The 19,640-nt window shown below is 40.7% G+C and overlaps 1 protein-coding gene across 1 annotated transcript; it reads right to left on the reverse strand.

The window, feature by feature from the left end:
• Positions 1–11,156: 11,156 nt before the first annotated feature.
• Positions 11,157–13,313, reverse strand: LOC109400253 (heat shock protein 70 A1-like). Its single transcript, XM_029869301.2, has one exon. It carries the CDS (start codon positions 13,147–13,149, stop codon positions 11,230–11,232), a length of 1,920 nt encoding a protein of 639 aa, XP_029725161.2. The 5' UTR covers positions 13,150–13,313; the 3' UTR covers positions 11,157–11,229.
• Between the last annotated feature and the right edge of the window lie 6,327 nt (positions 13,314–19,640).

A 19,640-nucleotide genomic window follows, 5' to 3' on the forward strand; every position in this document is an offset into this window, starting at 1 on the left:
TTGTTACCGAGCCAGTATGATCAATTGAAACCAAAAGTCAATCGATCCAAAAAACATTCTTGTTGCGTGCTCGACTGCAAATTGTACACAATTTCACATTTTTCTTGCACTCGCTTACCTTAAATCGCCCTAGAGTCACAATTTTCGCTTTTATTTACTGCGAAAAGCTCGCAATAAACCTGGCAGGTTCGCCATTGTGGAATTCCGATTAATCCTCGCTGGGGGAAATGCCGTGCTCGGTGCCGCACGTCTGATGCGCCCGACGGACGTCCGAAGAAAGAGGACGAGTCATGGCCAACCATGCGCTGGTCGGTTGCGCACTGACAGTTAGGCGTTAGGCGTTACTCAGAACGTACTGCACACGTGCATCATATACCACACAGCTATGCTTTTTGAAATGATTCTGTTGTTCTTGTTTTCAGAAGGAATCAAGAAAATAGAATCTTAAAAAATATCCAAATACTGCACATGAAAGTTTTCATATCATAAAAAATGGTGAAAACTTGTTCCAATCTTTTACATCTTAAAGGAAGCCGCTCAAAGTGGTTTTTTTAATTCGTTTTGCTTAAAAATATAACCTATACCTATTATAAAAATTGTTGAATATTTGAAATTTGTAAATTATTACTTGAATATAAGACATTGTTTACAAAGAAGATATCATTCTAAAAAAAAATCTTTCAAATTTGTAAAAAATAAAAAAATAATATTTGGGATGTCCACGTGGACAATCCACTTATCCGCGAGCGGTAATGGCGGCGGCGGGCATAAAAAACCGATTCGAATTTTGACGTTTCGTGGGGATCGCAATCGGTTGGCGCCATCAAACGGTGGGTGAAGGGGTGAGGAGGAGAATGAAACTGTTTTGACTTTCCCCCATGAAACGTCAAAAACCGAACCGGTTGGACAAGCCCGCCACCACCATTACCGCTTGCGGATAAGTGGATAGGGGAGGGGGGTAGGGGTCAATGGAAAGTCCACGCTTGTCCACGGGGAGGGGGGAGGGGGTCAAAAATGATGATTTTTTTGTCCACGTGGTATATGGACGGCCCCTTAATTGAATGGCGTCAAACTTGGCGTCAAATGAATTGTTGTTACAATAAAAATACAATAATATTTGTGGTTATTTGTAAGCAGTTTTCGCTTTTGAAAATCTATAGAATTCATATTTCCCGCTAACATTTATATCCAGCATTTACGAGTACTAACTGCCCCCAGAATGATAAGCGCATTTTATGATAAGAATCAAACACTCTGATGTCTGGTATGTATTGCTTGGCATCTGTTGATAAGATCTATCATCAATCTTTTCAAATAACTGCCAAATATCACAAGTCAGACCTCAGGTCGTATGATCCATACCATAAATCGTTCACAATTCATGTGGCCATTAATATCTGTAAATGCTGAAGAAAAATTTTACCGAGAAATATGAATTCTTTGGTTTTTCAAAGGCGAAATCTGTTTACATAACAACAAATATTATTGCATGTTTATTTTAACATCGGTGCAATTGACCCCAATAAATAAATTGTATTTGTATTGTTATCAATGGTAGTTTACTATTTACTAGATTCCTTTAATTTATTGGAAAACATTAGAAAAATCATTGTTCATCTTTTTCTTGTCGTAACATCCTCACTTGGCTAAAACCTGCTTTTCAGCTAGTTTTCTATAAGTACTTCCTCAGTTATTCATTGAGAGCTTCCTCTGCCAACACGGCTTGACGTCTGTCAGTCGTTGAAGTTTTAGCGAATAACATTCGATAATCGAAGCATCTATTGTATTCAAATTTAAAACGAAAACTATAAAAAATATGTCAAGTGATTTTGTATTTGATTATACAAACATGATCCAAGCAACAATAATATTTATTGTTATTTATTTGTTACGAATTGTTTTTAAGTGTAATTGAGAAATAAACTCTTTTTCTCGCTCTTTTTTAATAAAAAGTCCATGAGAACTTCGCAGGCACTTTTGCAACTATTTAAAAACAACTTAAATTATTTTTACTGATAGTAACTATAAATTATTATAGAACTATTGAAAAACAATCGAATCAATTAGTCACTAATAAAGCTAATGTTCACTTATTGTACGAACTATATGGGCTTGATTTCTATTGTAAAAAGTAACAATATGTCTACTATGTGTTTTATTGTGAATAATAAAACCAGTCATATGTTAATAATATTTACCATGTAATGAATGGTAATTTTTTATCCGGGTCTTCATCGACTCTTTCTTCTGCAAATTATTATGCGTTGCGCGAAAATTTTTGAGCGCGATTGCCCGTATACCTCCGCCAGTACGGTAAATCGTGTTGGTGTTTTCGGCGCAGTATTCTTTGGCCCATTCGCGCACTTATTGTAAAAGACACCATAACGATTAAACGTACGAGCGGAGGTCTATTAGCGATTTTGCACCATTTTCGCTCTCTATTTTCTTGCAACGGATAATATTGTCGCGCTTATCTTTTATTAGAGTCCTGCGGCGGTCGTACGCTCGCAAGGCAAACCGCCGCATGACAGTCGCAAGGCAAAACAAAAGAAAAAGTGTTCCCGCCAACAACAAAAGCACGTGGGTTTCGCGAAGTGGCAGATGTTTTTGAATGTATTTGTGACTACCTGCAAGAGTGGCTCAGTGGAATGAGTGTTCTTGCTGTCGAACCCCATATAATGGAATTATATACTTTTAAACTTGGTGACGCTGTTATGATTAGTGACTGTCGCGCTTATATCAGAAGCCAGAGGCAGATAATCGCCATATTCTGATTTTTCATGGCACATCTGTATTACATGTTTCAGAAAATGTTCACGAAAACATGTACAAAAATAAATACATTTTAAAAAATGAGCAAAAAAACACTTTTTAAGCACCGACGAACCGACGTGACAGCTAGAACAAATAAATTCAAATTTGTTGTCCGCGACGCCATGATGAAAAATAGCCGAACACTATCGCCACCTCTATAACGTCTCGCGATGATTTGATAGCTCGACACCGAACCCCCGTGTGTTCATATAGGAAACGGTTTGTGTCTGCGCTGATTTGACAGAAGCGATCGCTCGCTTCGGTGGTCGACCGTTAAATTTGGGGGGGGACACTTTTGAATCACCACTGTCACGTCGGTTCGTCGGTGTTTTAAGGGCATTTTTGAGATAGGCCTTTATTAAATGTTACGCGAGTTTCGTTTCATTTCTGCAGTAGGCGAAAATCAGGGGGCCCGTAAATGCACATTACGACAAAATTTTTATGGGTGCATGCTTGGGTGCATGCCCTCTAAGCAACTGGTCTAAAAAAAATCGAACCCGTCAAACTCGAAAATTTTGGATTTTGCCTTTAAGGTGTGTGCGAGAAAGAGATGAACTTCAACTCCCTCCCTCACATATCTGGAGCAACATTTGAAAAGGGCATACAAGCATTGGTAAACAATGACTTCACACGTCGCTCCTGAGCCCCCATCAGCTTATTCACAAAATTTAAAACCGTTATCAGATAGAGCAAACATCGATCTTTCGGATAACGGTGTTCATTTGCGTGGGCGGGCTGCTGTTATGCCCTACGGAGCGTTTTCGAAAAAAAAGACACAAAACCTCTTGGACCCTTTTCAAATGTTGCTCCAGATATTCTATTCAAACTGGGTTTGACAGTTCGATTTTTGTTTGCTTTTCTCGTTTCGTCGTAATGGGAGCTTGCACAGTGACGTCACTTTTTATCTCCTTCTCTTTCTCTCCTACGGCGTCGACCCATATCCGAGTAAACATTGCAATCAAAATTTTGTAGGCAATGTTTACTTGATAATATTTTCTCTTATTCCTAGAATACATCCCAGATGACTAAGAATTTCTGAAAATTTCTAGTGATTTCTAGGAATATTTCGCGTAGAAACTGACTCCTATAAATAATTGATAATGTTTTCTATTATTCTTAGAATACATCCCATATAACTGGGAATTTATGAGAATCCAAGGATTTTCAGGAATATTTCGCGAAGCTACTGACTGCTATAAAAGATTAGGATCCTTTTTTATTATTCTTAGAATATATCCTAGATGACTAAAAATTTCTGAGAATATCTAGGGATTTTCAGGAATATTTCACAAAGCTACTGACTTTTATAAATGAGATATAATATTTTCTATCTTTCTATTATAAATCCCATATATTATTCCTCTCAAGAAAAATCAGAATATGGCGTTTATCTGCCTCTGGCTTCTGATATTAGCGGGATATTGGCGGGAACACTTTTTCTTTTGTTTTGCCTTGCGACTGTCATGCGGCGGTATGCCTTGCGAGCGTACGACCGCCGCAGGATTCTAAAAAAAGATAAGCGCAACAATAACTGGGAATTTCTGAGAATCTCTAGGGATTTTCAGGAATATTTCGCATAGCAACTGACTTCTATATATGATTGATTATTTCTATTATTCTTAGAATGCATTCCATATAACTGGGAATCTCTGAGAATCTCTAGGGCTTTTCAGGAATATTTCGAGAAGCTATTGCAGACTACATCTCAAATTGGACTATCACACTTTTTTTGGTACGCCTAAAAAGTGTGATAAAAGTGCACATTTGCCTCGGATCGTCTCGACGTCTTCGGTGCACTTATTCCTCCATTTACAAGGAATAAGTGCACCGAAGACCTCAACTCGATCCGACGTGACCCTGCGTTGCAATCACACTTTGAAGGTGTGTGCACACTATTGTGTCAGTCCAATTTGGGGTGCAGTCAGCAATACTGTCTTCTATAAGTAATTTATAATATTTTCTAATATTCTTAGAACACATCCCATATAAATGGGATTTTCTGAGAATATCTAGGGATTTTCAGGAATATTTCGCGTAGCAACTGACTTCTATAAATGATTGATAATATTTTCTATTATTCCTAGAATACATCCCAGATGACTGAGAATTTCTGAGAATCTCTAGCGATTTTCAGGAATATTCCATGAAGCTACTGACTTCTATAAATGATTTCTGGCGTTCGATTTGAATAGGTCGTATGTTTGCTGTGATTCCAATGCTGATAGGACCTATTCAAATCGAACGCCAGAATTATAATATTTTCTATTATTCCTAGAATACATCCCAGAGGACTGGGAATTTCTGAGAATCTCTAGGGATTTTCAGGAATATTTCGCGAAGCAACTGACTTCTATATATGATTGTTGATAATGTTTTCTATTATTCCTAGAGTACATCCCATATAACTGCAAATTTATGAGAATCGCTAGGGATTTTTAAAAATATTTTAAACATATTTCGCGAAGCTACTCTTCTTTAAAATATTAGGAATATTTTTTATTATTCTTAGAATACATCCCAGATGACTAAGAATTTTTGAGAATATCTAGGGATTTTCAGGAATAATTCACAAAGCTACTGACTGCTATAAAAGATTAGGAACATTTTTTATTATTCTTAGAATATATCCTAGATGACTAAGAATTTCTGAAAATCTCTAGGGATTTTCAGGAATATTTCGCGAAGCTACTGACTTCTATAAATGATTGATAATATTTTGTATTATTCTTAGAATACATCCCAGATGACTAATAATTTTAGAGAATCTCTAGGGGTTTTAAGGAACATTTCACGAAGCTACTGACTTCTATAAATGATTGATAATGTTTTCTATTATTCTTAGAGTACATCCCATATAACTGGGAATTTCTGAGAATCTAGGGATTTTCACCTGGATTTTCAGGAATATTTCGCAAAGCGACCGACTTCTATAAATGGTTGAGATTTTTTCTATTATCCCAGAATACATCCCAGATGACTGGGAATTTCTGAGAATCCTTAGAGATTTTTAGGAATTATTCAAATATTTTTCGAGTTGCTTTTGACGCAAATAAATGATTGAGAATATTTTCTTAAATTCGTAGGATTCATGCCAGATGAATGGGAATTTACAAAAATCCTTTGCGATTTTTAGAAATCGTTGAAATACTATCCGGGATTTTGGAAGATTTCCCGAAGAACTACTGGAAGAATTCTCGAGGAACTTCTGAAAAAATTTTCGAGGAACTTGTGGAAGAATTCCCAAGGAATTACTGGAAGTATTCCCGTGGAACTCTTGGAAGAATATCAGAGGAACCTTTGACTGAATTTCCGAGGAACTTTTGACAGAATTCCCGAGGAATTTCGGGAAAAATTTCCAAGGTACTTCTGGAAAAACTCCCAAAGAATTTCTGGAAGGATTCCCGAGGAATTTCGGGAAGAATTCCCAAGGAACTTCTGGAAGAATTCTCGAGGAACTTCTGGAAGAATTTCCGTGGAACTCATGGGAGAATATCAGAGGAATTTCTGGAAGAATTTCCGAGGAACTTCTGGAAGAACTCACGAGGAACTTCTGGAAGAATTCCCGTCGAAGGATTCCCGAGGAATCTCGGGAAGAATTCCCGAGGAACTTCTGGGAAAACTCCCGAGGAACTTCTGAAAGATTTCCCATGGAACTTCTGGAAGAATACCCGAGAAACTTCCGGGAGAATTCCTGAGGAACTTCTGGAAGAATTTCCGAGGAACTTCTGGAAGAATTCCCGAGGAACTTCTGGAAGAATTCCCGAGGAACTTCTGGAAGAATTCCCGAGGAACTTCTGGAAGAATTCCCGAGGAACTTCTGGAAGAATTCCCGAGGAACTTCTGGAAGAATTCCCGAGGAACTTCTGGAAGAATTCCCGAGGAACTTCTTGAAGAATTCCCGAGGAACTTCTGGAAGAATTACCGAGGAACTTCTGGAAGAATTCCCATGGAACTTCTGGAAGAATACCCGAGGAACTTCCGGAAGAATTCCCGAGGAACTTCTGGAAGAATTCCCGAGGAACTTCTGGAAGAATTCCCGAGGAACTTCTGGAAGAATTCCCGAGGAACTTCTGGAAGAATTCCCGAGGAACTTCTGGTAGAATTCCCGAGGAACTTCTGGTAGAATTCCCGAGGAACTTCTGGAAGAATTTCCGAGGATCTTCTTGAAGAACTTCTACATGAATTCCCAAGGAACTTATGGAAGAATTCCCGAAAAACATCTGGAAAAATTTCCAAGTTACATTTGTTAAAATTCCTGAGAAACTTCTGGAGGAATTTCCGGGCAATTTCTGGAATAATTCCCGAGGAACTTCTGGAAGAATTTCCGAGGAACTTTTGGAAGGATCCCGAGGAGCTTCTGGAAGAACTCCCGAAAAACTTGTGGAAGAATTCTTGAGGAATTTCTGAAAAAAATCGAAAAACTTCTGGAAGAACTCTTCAGGAACTTCTGGAAGAATTCCCGAGGAACTTGTAGAAAAATTCCTGAGGAACTTCTGGAAGAATTCCCGAGGAACTTCTGGAAGAATTCCCGATGAACTTCTGGAAGAATTCCCGAGGAAGAACATATCCAGCTTTTTACGCTAACGCAAGGGGTGATTCGAATATGACGTTTCTTGCCGACGACCAAATTTCAGTTCAATGCTGTCCTAGTAGACTGTTTTAGGAGTTTGTTGATTTAGTTGTCAAAATTTTTCACTTGATTTGCATCAACAGTGATCCCGTGATCCTCAGCGTATTTCAAAATGGTGTTACTTGTGTATTTTGCCGAAGAAATTTATCTAGTTTTTAATTCGTTTTAGGTCAAGAAGCTTTATCGCAAAAAATGGAATTCTGAGGACTCGAAATAGCTGAATTTACCCAGGACAGCTGTCGACAGTTCTAAGAATGTTCATGCACTGTGGTTCGAAGCTCGCCGTATTCAACTTTATGACTTCCCAAGTTCAATCTCCAATAACAAAAGTACGGTTCTATTATACTCGGCTACACAAACTTTATTTGAACAAAATGCTCTAATCATAAAGAATAACCCGTGTGTTTTTATTGTCAGAAGAATTAGTTTTATTCCCTTGACCTAGAATTAATTTATTCGTTACAAACATGAACCAATGGCTACCGAATCAAACATTCCCAAATCATACACAAAATTGTTATTCCAACTTATATGGCATTCTGTTCTATTTGAGATCATCATCGTAAAACATTAGTTTAGACTCTTATTCATTATGCACCGCCAAATAGGAAGCTGGATAGTGCAGGAAGGTGTTGACCAGATTGATTCAATGAGATTCGAGAGTGTAAAAGGGATGTGCCAACAAATTTCCAATCAATGTGCGTTAAATCATTGTGCAGGTGACCTTAAAAAATAAAGCCAGATTAATTTCTCCAACAGAATAAATAAATTTGTAACACCATTTCAAAATATCCTGAGGATCGCTGTGAAACGAAACAAGTGAAAAATGTTGACACTTCAATCAACAGACTATCCTAGCCTAGATCCCAGCAGTCTACTAAGATAGCATTGAACTGAAATTTGGTCGTCGGCAAGAAACGTCATATTCGAATCACCCCTCGTGCTAGCGTAAAAAGCTGAGAATTGGGTTGTTTAGTGAATAAAATATTGCTATTTTCTATAGCCTAATCGAAAGGGCTAATTTTTCTGAGTATAACGTGATTTTATTGGACTCCAATACCTTTGTTTTGATGGTTTAATTAACAAAACAGTTTTAATTTTCGTGGATAGAATGACAGTTCAATCGATAAAGTGACAGTTCGACCCGAACGAAAAAAATTTCCCATACAAACTTTAAATGCATTTTAAAACTAGTTCCCGGATTCCAAACATTATGAAATTTTGGATTTCGACTAATTTTTGGGCGGAGAATCCGATTATAAAATAATCCGGATACCCCTAAAGAACCCAATTATAGAAATTACTGGGAACATATATCTTGTGCTTTCCCTAAGAATGGCAAGCTTTTTTTATTTTGGAATCTTTAGAATCCTTACGGTATACCCAAGAATCGTTATATTTTCTCGAAAGGCTCAGATTTAAATAGTTTCTTCTTAATATCGCCAAAGATCTCCAGTTTTTTTTTTCTTGGAATCACTATGTGCATTCCCCCTTAATCTCAAGGAATTTCCAATTCTTCTCTTGAAACCCTCACGGTATATCTATAGATGTTAAGTTACTTTCAATTCACCCAATTAATTATAAATTGTAATTATTTTATTAATTCATAACGATAAGTTTTATAAATAAATAAATAAAATAACGTTTCATCTTGCGTTTCATGCATTTTTAACCATTGAGCGCCAACATTTCAAAAGCTCGTAACCGTTTTTGTAAACAAGAGTAAACGAAAAAGAAGAAGAACCCCCGTAAAAGGAGCTTGACAGGGCTCGACGTTCTAGCTTGACATCAGGCTTACGTCAGTCCGATTCGTCGAGCTCCAACTCGTATATTCGAAGCCCGACAGCTTGACGCAAAGTGCAGAATCGTTCGACATCAGACTGACCGTCGGTCTTATAAGACCGATTTCTATACATCAGTATATTGTCGCGCTTATCTTTTTTTAGAATCCTGCGGCGGTCGTACGCTCGCAAGGCATACCGCCGCATGACAGTCGCAAGGCAAAACAAAAGAAAAAGTGTTCCCGCCAAAAACAAAAGCATGTGGGTTTCGCGAAGTGACAGATGTTTTTGAATGTATTTGTGACGAACGGCAAGAGTGGCTCAGTGGAATGAGTGTTCTTGCTGTCAAACCCCATATAATGGAATTATATACTATTAAATCTGGTGACGCTGTTATGATTAGTGACTGTCGCGCTAATATCAGAAGCCAGAGGCAGATAATCGCCATATTCTGATTTTTCTTGAGAGGAATAATACATCAGTCTGATGTCAAGCTCTGTAAGACTGACCGTAAGACTGATGTCAGACTGACGTCAAGCTTACGAAATGCACTGGGATGTGTGTTTTATTCGCCCTTCAGAAACGACATTACGGCGATCGGAAATTTTACCCCGTTTTTGATAAATTTAATCGATCGTGCATGCGGGCGGGCGGTGTAATCATTTTCATCAACAAACGAACTACACCGCCGCGTGTGTTTACAAACTTTACGAAATTTAAATTTCCGCCTAGTTTCCGGGTAGACCTATAATCTCTGTTGATGTCCTTGGTTTTTAATTGAAAATGAATGGTTCAAAGGTTTGCCGATTAAGTAGTGTTTTCCAACCATCACCAGTTACTGGAAACAAATGCAGTTAATTCTACAAGTTGTATAGATTTCAACCGTTTACCGCCAGTACTGCCGGTGGAAGCATAATTGTCCCATGTGCATTTTTGGCAATATTGAGATTTTGCAGCCCATGGCCATGCATCGTGGGGTACTATCATATGGGGAAATAAAAATAGGTAGTTTGTTCCGAAAATTGTTGAAAAAATGCATGGCCGATTTGTAACATTCTTAAAAGTGGACGCATAAGCGTCACGTTTCATTGGAAATTCTATGGAACTATAAAATCGCTCTAAAACAAAAAATAGTGCTCAAATTAAAAATTGGTTGATGTTAGAACACGATTCAGCACTTATACTTCATAGTTGAGACAATTTCCTTTTTTTGAACTTTGGACGCGATTTTCTCAATTGTCTGTTTTTGCACATGGGACATTTATGCGTCCACCGGCAGAGTAGATCTTGATCTTGGGTAAGTACAAGCAATTTATTCATACAGATTCCGGATCTTCGGAATAGCAACGTAAAACAACATCGGTAACTTGGTGTTGAGCAACTCAAAACGTTTATTTCTAACTATTGACTATGTAGAAGCGCTTGAGTTGTCAATTTTCTTAGGATTAAATGCGCTTAATGATTATTAGGGAATTACACAACTAGGATACTTAACAGGCAGTCACAGTTAACAGTTATACGTAATAAAGAACTTACCGCTGAAGTTCCGACAATGGTCAGCTATGCTAAACCTACTAAACGGGCAAACATTAATGCGAAAGAAACGTCCTCTTAATTGTAGTGGTTAATTATGATATGATAGGGTCCAACATTTATTAAAAGGTTACGAAGAATAAATCTGGAGCTCGATTTGAATAGGTCGTATGTGCTTTTGTCGATTAAAAATTCGATCAGTTGGATTCGCTTATTATAGCGGAAACCGTTGAAATTGAGCAAAGTTAATACATACAGCAGAATCCTCACAAAACAGGCTTTCTGTTCCATCATTAAAAGTTTGCAAAATATCTGCCATATTGCTACAATGACTAAAATAAACTGATCGAATTTTATATCGACAAAAGTACATACGACCTATTCAAATCGAGCTCCAGAAATTGTTCCTGAGTTACGTTTGGGCCACTCTAATGTATGTATACCGATTTATGAATAAATGCCTTGGTATTTTTAGTCGACCTCCTCGACGGTAGGCCCCTGCCGTCCTCCAGGTCCGCCACCTGTCGGAAACCGGTTTCCCCCAGCTCCTCCGGGGCCGCCTGCGCCCTGATGCAACTTGGTCATGATCGGACTGCAAACGCGGCTCAATTCCTCCATCTTGTGGTCCAGTTCCTCCTTGGAGGCCAACGTGTTGGCGTCCATCCATTGGAGCGTTTCGTCGCAGCGTTCCTTGACGGTGTTCTTGTCCGATTCGCTCAGCTTGCCCTCGGCCGACTCCAGGGAGTGTTTCAGCTGGAAGCAGTAGTTTTCGAGTTTGTTCCTGGCGGCGATGCTTTCCCGGAGATTTTCGTCCTCTTCGTGGTAGCGCTCGGCGTCGGCCACCATCTGATCGATTTCACCCTGGCTGAGGCGACCCTTGTCGTTCTTGATGGTGATGTTCTTCTCGTTTCCGCTGCTTTTGTCCTTGGCGGTGACGTTGAGAATGCCGTTGGCGTCCAGATCGAATGTGACTTCGATCTGGGGAACGCCTCTTGGGGCTGGCGGGATTCCCGAGAGGTCGAACTGGCCGAGGCGGTTGTTGTCCTTGGTCATGGCGCGTTCACCTTCGAACACCTGGATGGACACTCCGGGCTGGTTGTCCGAGTAGGTCGTGAAGATTTGAGTCTGCTTGCACGGAATTCTGCTGTTGCGTTCGACCAGCTTGGACATGACTCCTCCGGCTGTTTCGATTCCCAGCGAGAGTGGGGCCACGTCAACGAGCAGTACATCCTGGATCTTTTCATCTTTGTCGCCGCTGAGGATGGCCGCTTGGATAGCCGCTCCGTAGGCGACGGCCTCATCCGGGTTGATTGACAAGTTCAGCGACTTTCCTGAGAAGAAGTTCTGGAGAAGGGATTGAACCTTCGGGATACGGGTTGATCCGCCGACGAGAACAATGTCGTGTATTGAAGCTTTGTCCATTTTGGCATCGGTCAGAGCTCTCTCAACTGGTTGAAGAGTGGAGCGGAACAGATCGGCGCAAAGTTCCTCAAAGCGAGCCCTGGAAATCTTCGTGTAAAAGTCGATTCCATCCGCCAGGGCGTCGATCTCGATTGTGGCCTCAGTGCTGGACGACAATGTGCGCTTGGCTCGCTCACATGCCGTTCTCAGACGCCTCAAAGCGCGCGCATTCGGAGTGATGTCCTTCTTGTACTTGCGCTTGAATTCTTCCACGAAATGGGCCAACATGCGATTGTCGAAATCCTCTCCTCCCAGGTGAGTATCGCCAGCTGTGGCTTTGACCTCAAACAACGAACCCTGGTCGATGCTCAGGATGGAGACGTCAAATGTGCCACCACCCAGATCGAAGATCAGAACATTTCGTTCACCTTTGAGGTTCTTGTCCAGACCGTAAGCCAATGCAGCTGCCGTCGGTTCGTTGATGATTCGCATCACATTGAGTCCCGCAATGACCCCGGCGTCCTTCGTGGCCTGACGCTGGGAATCGTTGAAATACGCCGGAACCGTGATGACTGCGTTTTTCATGTTTCGCCCCAAATAAGCCTCGGCACATTCCTTCATCTTGACCAGAACCATCGAGCTGATTTCTTCCGCCGAGAATTTTTTGACTTCGCCCTTGAATTCGACCTCAATCTTCGGTTTTCCATGATCGTTAATGACCTTGAACGGCCAATGCTTCAAATCGGCCTGAATCTTCGGATCGTCGAACCGACGGCCAATCAGCCTCTTCGCATCGAATACCGAGTTCTTCGGATTCAGGGCCACCTGGTTCTGGGCCGCATCACCAATCAGCCGCTCCGTGTCCGAAAAGGCCACGCAACTGGGAGTGGTGCGATTTCCCTGGTCGTTGGCGATGATTTCCACTTTGCCATGCTGGAACACTCCCACACAGGAGTAGGTCGTTCCCAAGTCGATTCCGATCGCGGACATTTCCACAAACTAAACTTCACACTATTCCGGGCGGAAAATTCCCGCACAATTCACCATTCGAAGGGTGAAAAAAGATTTTGCGTTTTAACTTTTACCGCGCTCTGTTGTCGTTTTCACGTTTTTGCTTGCGACTGGCTCTTACGCCTGAACCGTTTTGGGCGAGAGCTGCTCGACTTGGGCCTATATATCAACACGGGAGTCGAGCAGTTCCAGAACGTTCGAGTTCTTTCCACGTGCGTGTTGTGGCATGAGAGTGGAAAATTCCACGTGCAGCAGTGTATAGGACGTGGCTTGTTTTGATGTCCGTTTTGCTCGAATTTGGGTGTCTCTGCTGAATGGACACGTGGATGTGTGCGTGAGTCGTAAATATTTGCCATAGTGGTTTCGCAGCGCGGTGTCACGAACACTAATGCAAATCTACTGGTTGAAAATATGCCCATTTGATTTTGCTGGGAACAGCTGATCTTTGTTTACTATTTTCAACCAGTAACTCAAGTGGTGTTCGTGTAATGCAGCGTGTACGTACACGCAACACTACTAAAAGCAGAAACCACTATGCGCGGAATCACGGTGGAACGGGATCAGAAAGAATGTAAACATTAAAGAGACTGGAGTACAAAGAGGCGAAAACATAATGTTGAGTTATTTACACCACACTGTGGCAACCACGGACTTCACAGTCCATGAACGTGCTGCAGATATGTCCCGAAAAAAAATGAATGTCGAAGAGAATACCACGCACATACATCAGAAGTTAGTTTTTGTATTTGTAATTTAATATTTAATATTTAATATATTTGTCATCAAACGGGTAAGAGCGGGATGCAGCAACTTCGAGCAAGTTCAACCTAGGTCGAACAAGAGGTCGAAGCAAAAAAGACAGATTCAGCCTGCGAAAGCTGAACAACGCCAATCATTCGAGTTGGTGCTTCAAGGTGGAACTTTTGCTGGTCCGTAAAGAACTGTGACGTTACGTGACACTAGGTGAGAAACCGGAAACGAAACTTCGGGTTATTGATCGAGGATAACCAGCACCCGTTGATCCGGTCACCGAAAATCGCGAAGGAAGTATAGACGGCCCTCCAGAACCACCACCAGAGGGTCCGTCTCACGTTGAAGGTCTCGCTGTTGAAGCGAATCTGTGACAAACGTTTTTCGGAAGAATAGGAGCACATGTTGGAGCACATTTTCGGCATGGAGGAGCTGGCCAGTAGCCTGACGAATGTCTGACAGCAGCTGGAGGAAAATGTCGCGATGATCTTGAGAAGCTCGCTAAGCTTGTACGATACCCTGACTATCGCCCTCGAGAGTCGTTCGGAAGACGAACTACCCAAGTAACCAGTAAGCATTTAAAATAGCATTCCTTCAGTATTATAGTAGCCTTTACGACAAGGCGTTTAATGCTAATTAGCCGTATATGCACCTATAGTGCTACCTCACAGCAGGTTTTGGCAAAATAACGGGCTGTCTTAGTGCTATCCCTTCAGGAACGTCGTGACGAAATGTCAAAGAAGCGTAACGCCTCGTCGAGCAAAAAAAAACAAAAATAGATTGACGTCTGCTTCTCGTTCTCTCAATCCTGCTTCCCCGTTTCATCGTCCTTCCATATTCCAGTCGGTACTAGGTGGTACTTTTTTGCTGATTTTTGTAGTGGATGTAGGTTTTAACTTACGATCCGGAGATTGATGAATCATATCTTCTTCTGATTCTGTTGCTCTTGATCCACGATGCTAAAGCTGTTCCGGTGGCGTGCGTTGAATTAATCACCAATATAAAGAATGATTCGATAACAGCTTCAGATTCAACATCCAAAACTTGTTTTCATTGAGATATTTCATTGTGGTAGAGCATATTATGATCCCTTCTTTTAAATATCTGTGGAATATGATTCTTTCTTCCCTCTTTCAAACAATCCTATGATCCACCAAAGCATCCACCTATTCGGCACACATTTTGCGACGAAATGATAAATACTTGGTGATTTTTTGATGGACAAGTCCCCAATCCAGTCCAGCTGCAGTAATGTTTTCTTTGGTGCTTTTTGATGAGTAAGGGAAAATGAAGAAACAAATAAGATGCACAAATTTGTAAACAGAAGCATAGGCTCTGTAAGAGAGAGACAGTATGTGTTGCCAAATGCGTAACATATCTCCCAACCTTTTTGCTCCTAGCATTTAAAGAGCAGTTGAAAAGCATTCTGATTGCTCCCAAGTGAAAACACTTCAAGCAGTTGAAATGCTAATTAACCGTAGTGTGGCCAGCAAAAAAAACACCCGTAGAAGGCCGGCAGGGTACCCGGGTACCCACGAAATGGAAGGGATCATATCTCAGCGATTTTTCCACCGATTTTAAAAGTTTTTGCCTCATTTAACCCAGAAACTCATTATCTATCGAGATCGTGTTTGGTTGGACCGGTCCGATCACCATAGGTACCGGAAAATCCGGACTTCCGGATCCATGTTTTTATACAATACAATATACGGGATTTTCGGTAGGTTAGTAGCAATTTCGGTACCAAGCATCGTAAAATTGCTCTGGCATATTGTATCTGACCGGCCTGGAATCATAAAACGTGTTGACTTTGAAACTGTGATTTCGGAACACGCTTCCCGTGGGGCCATGGTCGACCATAAACACTTTAAGGTATCCTAGCCTTAACAATGTGGGTTTCAATATGGTATAAGGACATACTCCCAAAAAATATGGATTTTCCGAAAACCACGGTGATTAGATCGGTCTAACCAAATATTTTCCCGATAGATGATGAGTTTTTGAGTTGAATGAGCTAAAAATTTCCAGAATCGATGAAAAATTGACGGAGATATGATCATTTCAATTTCGTGGGTACCCGGGTACCCTGCCGGCCTTCCACGTAATAAAAAAATGCAGGAGCCCCTCCCCCTGTCCCTCCTTACTTTAAAATTCGGTCAACCCCATTAATAGATGTATATACACGAGTTCTAAGATCTAACAGAGTTCCAACATCCTAGTCTCAATAACCATTAAAATATCGAGATTTGAAATTGAAAAAGGTACCCGGGTACCCTGCCGGCCACATAAGTGTTAACAGCCAAAAGCTTTTGAGCAGCACAGCTTATGCTAACTCAAGGCAGTTATGCATTCGAACTGCTTATGTAGGGCTGATATTTTCTAGGCAATATCGACGATTTTTCGAGGTTCTGCACATGGGGGGGGGGGGGGGTTTGAGGTTTGACACTAGTTTTTCCAAGCCGAAATATCCCAAAAAAGACGGAAAAAGCCGGTAAAAACCGCAAAAGTTTTGCGTTTTTTTTCGGTTTTTTATGGGATATTTCGGCTTGCAAAAACTAGTCCCGCATCTCTGAAAGAACCCCTGGATTTTTTTTTTGGGAAATCTTTGAAGAAATTCCTGCAGTTATCTCTGTAGGAATTCCTAGACGAATTTCCGGAGGAATTCCTTGACGCATTTTTAGATGAATTCCTGTAGGAATTCCTAGACGAATCTCTGTAGGAATCCCTGGAAAAAAGTTTTGGGAAATCTCTAGAATGCCAGGAGGAATCCATGGTGGAATTTCTAGAGGTATCTCTGGAGGAATTCCTTTAGAACTTTTCTAGGGATTGCTCCAGAAATTTCTCTAGGGATTGCTCCAGAAATTTCTCTAGGGATTCCTACAGGAATTTCTCTAGGGATTTCTCAAGGAATCCAGAAATCCTTGAGGAACCATGGAGGTTGTCTGGAGAAATCGCTGGAGGAAACCCTTGATGAATAGCTGGTTGAATTCCTGGAGAAATACTCACTTCCAGTCCTGTGCACCCACGGTGGTGACTGGAGAAATACCTTGAGAAATTCCTAAAAGAAATTCATGGGTAAATTCTTGAAGGAATTTCTGGAGTAATCCCTGGAGGAATTCTTGCAAGAATCCCTGGATTCCTTAGCGGAATACCTGTAGGAATTCCTGGAGACACTCTACAGAGGAAATCCTGGAGGAATCTCTGATGGAATGTCTTGAGGATTTCCTGGAAATACCTTGAGGATTTCCTGGAGGAATTTCAGGAGAAATCCTTTGAGGAATTGCAGAGGGGAATCCTTGGACATATATCGACACGTTACTACACGACTCGGTGCTTACAATTCTTCTCAATTAATCTTTGCGAATGTGAATTGACCGAAGGCATATTACAAGACGAGCACGCAGAACGGCGAGAGCATGAGAGACTAATCCAGTGGTTATCTACAAATTTCTTGGAAATATCGGGAGGATTTCCCGGAGGAAGCTCTGGAGGAATTACTCTAGCAATCCTTTGAGGAAATCCTGAAGTAATTCCTGGAGGTATTCCGGGAGGAAATCCTGAAGGAGTCCCTAGAGGAATAAGGAGGAAGCCCAAGAGGAACTCTTGGAGGATTTTTTTGGAGAAATCTTACAGGGAATTTCTATAGGAATCCATGAGGGAGTTACTGGACGAATCTCTAAAGCAATTCCTGAAAAAAAATTCTGAGGCATCTATAGAGGAATTCCTGGAAGTATATCTAGCAGTGCTGAAAATTTCATTTCGTCATATTTAAATTCAATCACCTACAGCTCATTTTAGAAGCTGAACCTGATAATATGGTATATGAAAAACTTGTGCGGCTTGACCAGTTCTGCAAGAAAGTCACGGAAAAATCGGTATTTTTCGAATATTTAAGGTAAATGTCACAGACTACCTTCGAAAAATGCCAATGATATTCACGGTGAATATCATTTGGCATTTTTCAAAGGTAGTCCGTGACATTTACCTTAAATATTCAAAACATACCGATTTTTCCGCGACTTTCTTGTAGAACTGGTCTAGCCGCACAAGTTTTTCATATACCATATTCTCAGGTTCAGCTTCTAGAATGAGCTGTAGGTGATTGAATTTAAATATGACGAAATGAAATTTTCAGCACTGATATCTAGATGAATTCCTGGATGAATTGCTGGACGAATCTGTGGAAGAATCCCTTGAAAATTTTCTGGGAAATCTCTACAGGGATTCTGGGAGAATTCTAGGTAGAATTTCTGTAGGGAGCCCTGGAAGAATTCCTTGGAAATTTCCTAGAGAAATCCATGTCGGAATTCCAGGAGGATTCTTTGGAGGATTTTCTGAACGAAATATCGGGAGAATCCCCAGAGGAATCAGTGGAAGAATTTAAGCACGAATCTCTGAAGGAATCCCTAAAAAATCTGGGGAACCCCTAGAAGAATTCGTGGAGGTATATTTGAAGGAATTCCTGGAGAAATCTTTGGAAGCATCCCTGGAGGTTTTCTGGATGACTGGAGAAATTATTGGAGGAATTCCGGTTGGAAATCCTGGAGGAATTCCTGGAGGGATCCCTGGAGGAATTCGTGGAGGATTTTCTTTGGAAAACCTCAAGGGAATTTCTACAGGAATCCCTGGAGGAGTTACTGGACGAATCTCTCAAGCAATCCCTGAAACAAATTCTGGGACTAAACGAGTCTCTGAGGGAATCCCTGGAAAAAATCTAGGAAATCTCTAGAGGAATTGCTTGACGAATCTCTGGAAGAATTCCTGCAGGTTTTCTGATGGAATCCCTGGAGGAATTCCTGAAGAAATCCCTGGAGGAATGCCTGGATAAATCTCTGAAGAAATTTTTGTAGGAATTCTTGAGGGAATCCCTGGAGGAATATCTGGAAAAATCCTTGGAAGAGGAATCCCTGGAGGAATTCTTTCAAAAACCCCTGAAGAAGTTACTGGTGGAATTGCATGAGGAATACCTGAAGAAATCTCAGGAGGAATCCCTGGAGGTTTCCTGTGTGAATCTCTGGAGGAATTCCTTGAGAAATTTGTGGAGCAATACCTGGAAGAATCCATGAGGACTGGACGAATCTTTGGAGGAATCGCTGAAGATATTTCTAGAAAAATTGCTTGAGAAATCTCTTGAGGAATTTTATTGGAGTTGTTTTTTTGGGCTTTTTTAGCAACTTTCCAAGGATTGCTCTTGAAATTTCCCGAGAATTTCTCAAGAAATTTCTCCGTTCATTTCTTTAGAAATTGCTTCATGGACTACACTAGGAATCTATTCAAGAATTTCTAAAACAAAATCCTCAAAGATTTTTCCAGAAATATGCCCAACGATTCTTCCAAGAATTCTCCCGTAGTTTACTTCAGAATTGTTTTTTTTTAGGATTTCTCAGGAATCCTTCCATGATTTTTTGCCAGAAATTTCCTGAAACTGTTCCTCAATATGGTTGTTATTCAAATAAAGCTCAAAAAATTATTTAAATTTCATTCAAGAGTTTCTTTTAAAATTTCTCCACGAATGTCTCCGAAGAGGAATAGGTACAAATAAAATAAATTATCCGAGGTATTTCTTCAGGATATTTTCCGAAGATTCCCTCTGAAATTCCGCCAGAAGGCTCCAGGAATTTCTTGGAGAATTTCATGAGGAATTCATTGCTTCAAATGATGCCAAACAATCCTATAGACATTCATCCAAAGATTCCCATAGGAACTTCTTCGAAAATTCC

The sequence above is a fragment of the Aedes albopictus genome, chromosome 1 (assembly GCF_035046485.1).
Source record: "Aedes albopictus strain Foshan chromosome 1, AalbF5, whole genome shotgun sequence".
In the NCBI taxonomy this organism is placed as follows: Eukaryota; Metazoa; Arthropoda; class Insecta; order Diptera; family Culicidae; genus Aedes; species Aedes albopictus.